The sequence below is a fragment of the Daucus carota genome, chromosome 9, assembly GCF_001625215.2.
Source record: "Daucus carota subsp. sativus chromosome 9, DH1 v3.0, whole genome shotgun sequence".
NCBI classification, from domain to species: domain Eukaryota; kingdom Viridiplantae; phylum Streptophyta; class Magnoliopsida; order Apiales; family Apiaceae; genus Daucus; species Daucus carota.
In genome coordinates, this window is record NC_030389.2 from 1,585,525 (window position 1) to 1,594,013 (window position 8,489).

General features: G+C 35.7%; 1 protein-coding gene across 1 annotated transcript; it reads left to right on the forward strand.

Annotated features, from left to right (window-relative positions):
• On the forward strand, positions 1-2,215 carry LOC108202690 (pentatricopeptide repeat-containing protein At1g63330-like). Its single transcript, XM_017371206.2, has one exon. It carries the CDS (start codon positions 157-159, stop codon positions 2,005-2,007), a length of 1,851 nt encoding a protein of 616 aa, XP_017226695.2. The 5' UTR covers positions 1-156; the 3' UTR covers positions 2,008-2,215.
• The last annotated feature ends 6,274 nt before the right edge of the window (positions 2,216-8,489 follow it).

Here is an 8,489-nt window from a genome sequence, read left to right on the forward strand (position 1 = left end):
AAGTCTACACGATCAATTTAAGAGGTTGTTCAACTGTCGTGCCGTTAGAAAAAGTACTTATTATATAACTGTTTGACACTACTCATAACGGACCAATTGCATTTACCACCTACTCGATTTCTCAACTTCCCATTTCTGCTTAGAGAGGCTTCAGCAATGGCTGTCAAGAGAGGAGCTTCTCTCACAATGACTTGTTTCAGCTTAACCCCTCCAATTATAAGCCCTTGTTCTCTTTTACCCGCTCTTTTTCATTCTCATTTTCTTCCTTTCTCTACTAAACCTAACTCTAATTTACAACCCAAACCCGCCTTTATTCCTTCTCCATCCACCACTCATCCCAAACTAAAACAATTACTCTATCATAAATCTAAGCTTGGTTTTGATAAACTCCACGATGCTCTTCTTGTGTTCGATCAAATGCTCCTTCTAAAATATAGGCTTTCTGTTGTGGATTTCACACAACTGTTAACCGCCCTGGTTCGAATGGAAGAGTACTCAGTTGCCATCTCCATGTTTAGAGAATTCCGTGTTTTAAGCATTCCTGTTAATATTGTTACCTTTACTACTGCCATACATTCATGTTGTCATTTGAACACACTTGATTATGCCTTTTCATTGCTTGCTGTAATCATCAAGAGTGGTCATGTCCCCAATGTTGTGACCTACAACACTCTCATCAAGGGCCTTCTATCTCAAGACAGGCCTTTGGAGGCCAGGGATTTGTTTAAGAAGCTTATCATGTTTCAAGAAATTCAGCCCAATGTAGTTATGTATAACACCATCATTGATGGTCTCTGCAAGACTTCAAATACCTCCATGGCTCTCAAGTTGTTAAGAAAGATGGAGGAGATAGGTTGTAACCCCGATGCGGTAACTTATACCTCAATTATTGATTCTTTGTGCAAAGAGAGACGAGTCGATCATGCATTGGTTCTTTTGTCGGAAATGACCGACAAAGGCATATCACCTAATGTTATAACCTATAGCACGCTACTTCAAGGTCTTTGCAGCTCCGGCCGATGGGAGGACACTGAGAGTTTGTTAACAGAGATGGGGGTTAGGAAGATCTCTCCAAACTTGCACACCTATAATATATTAGTTGATGCACACTGCAAAGAAGGGAGGACAACAGATGCAGAAGATGTAATTGAAATTATGATCCAGAAAGGTGTCTTTCCTGATTCAATCACCTGCAATGCACTAATGGGTGGATTTTGTTTAACAGGCAAAATGGACAGGGCATTAGAGGTGCTGAATACCATGAGGAGTAATGGGATAGCGCCAGATCGTTATAATTATACCATTCTGATAAATGGCTATTGTAAGAGGCAGGAACTAGACAAAGCCATCAATCTCCTCGAACAAATGCATGTTGAAGCTATAAAACCCGATGTTCAAACCTACAATACACTGATGCATGGTCTCTTTCAGACGGGTAGACATGTTGAGGCGCACAACCTTTTCCATGAAATGCTAAAAAAAGGTAATAAATCAGATCTCGCAACATGTCGAATTCTCTTAGACGGCCTTTGCAAGAACCGATACATGGATGATGCAATCTCCTTCTTTCGAATGATGGAATGTGAAGGTATAGTACATGATATTCAAATACATAATATCCTAATTGATGGTCTCTGCAAGATCAGAAAGCTTAATAAGGCCAGAATTATTTTTGATAAGCTTGCTTCGAGTGGTTTGCAACCTGACGTCATAACACACAACATAATGATCAGAGGACTTTGTCAAGAAGGGTTATTTGAGGAAGCAAAGGAATTACTTTCTAAAATGGAAACGAGCATTTGTTTGCCTAATGATGTGACTTATAATACGATCATCCGTGGAAGTCTTTTGAATAAAAGATATGAAGAAGCAGCTGTACTGATAGAGAACATGCGAGCTCGTAAATTTTCAGAAGATGCATCTACCACATCCATGGTACTGGACCTATTATCTAAAGAAGAACAAGACCCCTCCGTTCTTGCGTTCTGCAGATGGTTTTTGCAATAGGTACTGAAGTTTATGGTTCATTGTTAACTTCCTTAAGTTTTCTGCTGTAGTAATATGTTTTACTGAGCAAAGAATTATTCTAATTAGCAATGTAAGGGGTTCCATCAGTTTGTTAAGAGCAAATAGACAATATATTTGAGACAGTAAGACTATGTCTTCTATTTGTATTGAGTACGGTCTATGTTCAAGTTGTCATTCAGAATTGAAACTTTGCATCTCGATGCCTCTTATATACAGAAAAAGAAATCAGCATTTGAAAATAATAAAAGAAGCCTATGTAATACTGAATCTAAGGGTGTGTGGGGATTGCCATATTGCTATGAAATTTTTATCAAAAGTTTTTGAGAGGCTATCATATAAGGGACTCGCACTGTTCCCATCATTTCAGTGAACGAAAATGTTCTTGTGGTGATTACTAGTATAAAGTTCTTATATGTGTTTCCTTTTCCTCTCCAATTTATATCTTGGTCAAGAGAATGGAGGGCTCCATTCCTTAACTCATTGGTGTACGATTTAGACATTACATTGCAAAATCAAACTCTGCTTGCACCCTTCCCGCTTTAATGTGAAAACGTAAGATCACAATCTTCCTGCTTTGTTATGGCCCCAGCAGCTAAATATGGTTAAATGAATCTAAAGGTGCTGGACAGTTAAACAGGAGCACAAATGCACAATGGCACCGGGATACATTGAAGGTATGTCAAAACTTTTTCTTTTGACAATTACATAGCCAGTAGAAGTAGTGTGCACTGCAAAAACTAATGAAAATATACAATCCATAAGTAAACAGAATGGAATGCAGATTCAGTATTGTTTTACTGAATTTTGGTTCTTATTATCATATACCAAAGTAATATGTGACAAAAGCAAATCCGTTGATCCTTAAATATTTCTTAAATATCGGCTCTTGGTTTATCTCATCCTATCAGTTTGCGGTGCAATATTATTACCGTATTGAAGCAATGACTGATAAATCTTGACATTTAATTGCTATATTCCTGAACTGACAGATCATTTTATACTCTGTGCACCACTACTCCGAATTAATTTACCTAGCTAATAGCGAAGGTACCATTGCTTAGAGAAATACTAATATCTAACTAATGTACACTTTTGGATAATTTGCAGGCTTATATACTTAGAAATAGAAGCAGAAGCTTGATGTCAAAGTCAATAATAATAACTTGTAATTTCTGAATTTTATTTTTAAGCAAAAGTTAAAGGATATGCTAAAAATGCAGGTTAACTGACATCCACTAGTATATTTATCTACAATTTTGTGCCTACACAGTCTCGAGTAAAAATAAATGATGCATAGTACTGGACTTCAGATACTGCCAATTGTAACGAGATCCATCCATTTTACTTTTGAGACATCAAGAAACTGGGAGCCGAAAGTGTTGCTTAGTAAATATGCACTATGCTGAAGATCACTTGTGAGTGTGTTTGCATAAGTAGTAATCACGAGTTTCTACTTCATGGAAATTTTGATGGGACGTGTTTGCGGTGTTTGGTATAACCTACACTTGTCATAGTGGGTGTTTGGCACGGGCTTATAAGCCCCGGCTTCTGAATTATAAGTTAGAAGCACTTATTTGTACCGTTTGTGTAAAAAGTCAAGAAGTACTTAAAAAAAGCTATGATTACTAGCTTTTGTCCCACCGCTTCTACTTATTTTCCAAACACTTTTATCACTTATAAGTCTTAACTTGCTTCTAACTTCTATTTCACTTTTTTATTTTAAGCAATAAGCACTTATTTTAAGCTCATCCAAACGGTCCCATAATATTCTTCTTATTTGTTATTTGATTTAGGTACTGTTTGGGGTTGCTGTTGCAGACAGCAACAGCAGCTTTTTGCTGAAAAGCAGGTGAAAAACTGTTTGGTAAATACAAAAACAATTTTTCCGAACAACAACTTTTAGCTGAAAAGCTGCTGTTAGAAAAAGCAGGTCCTCCCATGCTTTTGGAAAAAGCTGCTTTTCATCTTTTGCAGAATGCTGTTATAAATTTCATTATAAAACTTTACCAAAAACATTATTTTTATTTATATTATAACTCAAAATAAGTAAATATCAAAAAATTACCAAACAGTTATCTGATTTCTACAACAGCACTTATTTTACCAGCACTTTTTCTGACAGCACAGCAATTTTCCCAAACAGACCCTTAGTGATATTGCCCGGTTTTCATTCTATGCATTCATATTTAGTAGGTAGGGTCCGGGTCCCTCACATTCAATATCAGGGCATATTGTCAGCCCGAAAAAAAAAAATCTCTAGACGACTTAATCCTAAATTTTTGATGAATATGCATGGATGCTAAAGTGTCATCCAACGGACTATTGCCTTATTCTAAGTAATAATCAAAGTAATAATCTTTTAATTTAACAATAAAAATCTAAGACATTAAAATACTACTCCCTCCGTTTTTTAATATTTGACGTTTTGACTTTTGACACACATCTTTAGGTGAATTGACCGGATAATATAAATTATTATTTTTGATTGATTTTTTTTTTGTGAATAAAAATTTTGATTATATATTTTTATTCAAAAAAAAATTTAAAAATAATAATTTTAACTACTTGGTCAAAATACTTAAAGATACATGCCCAAAATCAAAGCGTCAAATATTAAAAAACAGAGGGAGTATATTGTTGATATGAAAATTAAAAGATGGGAAATTCCTAATGGTACCATTGTAGAATTGGCTTTTCCAAATGGTACCAATGACTATTTTGGGCTTCCAAGTGGTAACACCCAACTTTTGACTTCATCCGGCACATACCACTCTGTTAATCAAACGTTAATCAAGCTGTTAAGTAGTAACTAAAACCATATTTCCCTCCAAAATACTGTTACCAGCAAGTTAATACAATATCCAAAACAACCAACAAGTCTGAATCAAATAATTTCTACAGAAGTTTCACAAATGTCCCAAAATATGTTCTAACCATTTAAAGCATAATAAGCATAATAAAACAGATCTGATTTAAGGCTGGGATTGAGATAGTGGACATTGAGACATGTTGATTTCAGTGGACTGTGATGTGTTTCCCTCTTTAGTCTGATCTGAAGCTTTCTTTTTCAGAGCTGCAGCCGCTTTCCCTGCCTTGGATTGATCCCTAATTCTTGGATGTCTAACCACTATTGGTCCATTCCCTGCTGCCTTCTTTTCTTTTGCAGTCAAACCTCCCTTGCAAGTTCTTGAATTGTGGCCAAGGCAGTCACACTTAGTGCATTTCACTGTTTTTGCTCTCTTCCCTTTCTGGTTTTCTCCTTCTTCCCTTTTCCTGTTTCTGCTTGGTCTCCCAACCCCTCTCTTCATTGCAGGTGGCATGACAATAGGTAGATCATCATATGCAGGCCATTGGCTTTGGTCAGGTATGGGGTTAATGCTAAAACTATAACAAAGTTTGTATGTCCTAACAGAGTACCATGCACTAACAACATTGTGAGGATCAATCTTGGCATGAACCATAGCCCTTATGGCATGCCTACATGGGATGCCACTAATCTGCCAAGCTCCACAAGAACAGATCTTGTTATTTAAAGATAAAAGAAAGTGAGATTTACCCTCATGAATTTCATACTCTCCTGGACTAGACATATATGCTTTGCAGCTTATAGTGTCCTTGCTAATAGCTTTCAACACCTTCTTTATCTTTGGACAAAGGTCATCATCCTTCCAAGTCATGGCAGTTTGACTTTTTGTGGCAATTCTTACCATGCACACTCTTCTAATACTTGTTTCAAGCAAATTATATAATTAGGAATATCAATGCAAAAATATGACATGAAGAATACAAACATGTATATACCTTCAAGTAAAGTCAAGACTGGTCTGCATCTATCAATTCCAAGAGTGGAATTGAAACTCTCCACAAAGTTTGAAGTGTTGGAATCATTACATACATTAGGATCAAATTTGTGTTTACTCCAACCAGCAGGATCTCCTAGCTCTGCAAAAAATTTCATGACACTATCACCACCCACTTCTTTCAGCTTTTCCATTGCCTTCCTATATGTGAACTGTGATGTGGCATTACAAGCCCTCCAAAAGAGAATATAGAGCAAGGGACCAGAAAATTGTTTTTTGTAATTTCTGGAGATGTGTCTACAACAATATCTCCTCTTTACAGTTGGCCATACATCCTTATCTGACTCTAACTTGTGATGCTTCATCATATATGCATAATCAAATGTTGGATAAGCATAATCTAACCTCAACCTCTGTTTTTTCCCTAACTCTTCATACTCAACAATAATGTCCAGCAGTGAGGTTTTATCTACATCAACCTTAACCTCTACCTCAGTACCCATCCAGTGAAAAATTAATACTTTCTCCATCTGCACATATTACACCCAATGCACCCAATGCATTATGAGTATTATACAATCATATTACACCCAATGCACCAGTTAACAGTTATGAGTATTATACATATCAATGTATATTATGCAAACCCAAAAAACCTCATTTACAGGGGAGTCAAAAACTGTTAACTATCATACATAAACACATATACACATATAAACTCGCACATATACGCAGATAAAACCTAAAACAATGAATTAAGCCGCGAAAGATATATATGTATCGATTATATAGAGTAATTGAAGGTGAAATGCATACCTTATATTTTGATCACTGTTGAATTAAGTAGCGAATGGCTGTATTGTTTTGTATCTCGATCAATCCCCTCCGTGCAGCAGAACCCTAATCCTGTGTGCGTGTTTGATTCTGTGACATTAAACCCTCGTACCCGACTAATGACCCAAATAGCTGTTTTTTTACTTTTAATTCATTTTATTTTAATTACTTTTTTAATTAAATCATAATGGATTAACGTTTTATTAACGTTAACTAAACGGAGTGGTATGTGCTGGATGAAGTCAAAAGTTGGGTGTTACCATTTGGAAGCCCAAAATAGTCATTGGTACCATTTGGAAAAGCCAATTCTACAATGGTACCATTAGGAATTTCCCTTAAAAGATTAAACCACATTAGAGTAATATGATATGTATATGTTCACAAGAGATACCAATGATTTACGATGTCATTTCTTCATGTATTTGATGATGTTGGAATATTATGTCACTTTATTAGTAATATTATTCATTTTCTCTTTATTTTACATGTGCTGGAGAAGATGAAATTTTCATGGAGAAGTAAAAGGTTATGCTCGTAGAAGTCACACTTCAGAAAGATATTCTCGGATCTTTGTGCTAGTTCATATACAATTAAATCTCTATTAATTAATAATGGAATAATAACCTTGTAAAAATAATACTTTTTACCAGTTTCAATATAATAACAAAAACAGTATTTCTATAAAAATAAAGTCGGTGAATTATTTTTTCCTCTTCGACCCAAAACTATTACTCCCTCCGTCCCACAATACATGTTTCTTTTGGAAGAATTTTTTGTCCCATCATACTTATCCAATTTTAGTTTCCAATGCAAATATATTGGCATTATTCCAAAATTACCCTTCTTGAAAGTTGTATAACAATTAATAAGGGTTGAATAGGAGTCTACATTCATACATTATTAAGGGTACAAGTGAGAAATTTTTATCTAATTAATGTTTTCTTAATATGCGTAAATTTTTCAAAAGAGACATGTAGTGTAAGACAGAGGGAGTATTTTAAAGATCCACAATTTCTCGTATAAACATCCAAATTTTGGTTCAGCTGGTTAAAGAGGGGACAAGTATCTTTTTGGTTACAAGCGGTGAGATGGTTGAATGCTTCTGTGAAGGCTAGTCTGTTCAAATTCACGTCTGCCAAACGCTCCTTCACTTTTATGATTTCAGCATCTACTTTAACACTCTGCTTTATGAATTTATCATGTTCTCTCAGCAGCTTTTCTGGTTGCTTTCCCGCAGGGTTATGATCCTCTCCCGGCTCTTTCAAATATTTCAAAAAATCTCGCACTGCTTCGTTGTCATGACCCTTAAAATTTTCTATTGCTTGCTCATAGGTAATCTTTCTTGGCACCACAGCTAACAATTTGTCCACTCTTTTGATCAAGTCTTTATAGTCCACTGCCACTATTTTTTCCTTTTCTGACCCTTTATTATCTTTTCCCTCCAGCCTTTCAATTTGCTCTTTCATTGCCTTCAATTCTGTTTCGGCGTTAGTTATTTTTCTATCTTTGTCTCTCCCTTTTCGTGCTAGAACCTATTCGACTTCTCTTCTATCTCTGCACTCCGGTCTGCCTCTGGCTCAGAACCCTTAAATGATGGATCAGATATGCCAAACAATGCACTGTATGATTCCACTTTTAAGTAGTTTCTAAGGTGAAGTAGTACATTTTGCAACTTATGTTCTATTTATAAGCTAACTCAAACACGCACATGTAGTCGGGTTATTCTAGACTGTTAATTATAATAGGGTTTCACTGCTTATAAGCTAAGTCAAACACGCACGTACAGTTGTGTGTTATTCTTTAATTATGATATAGTCGGGATGTCTT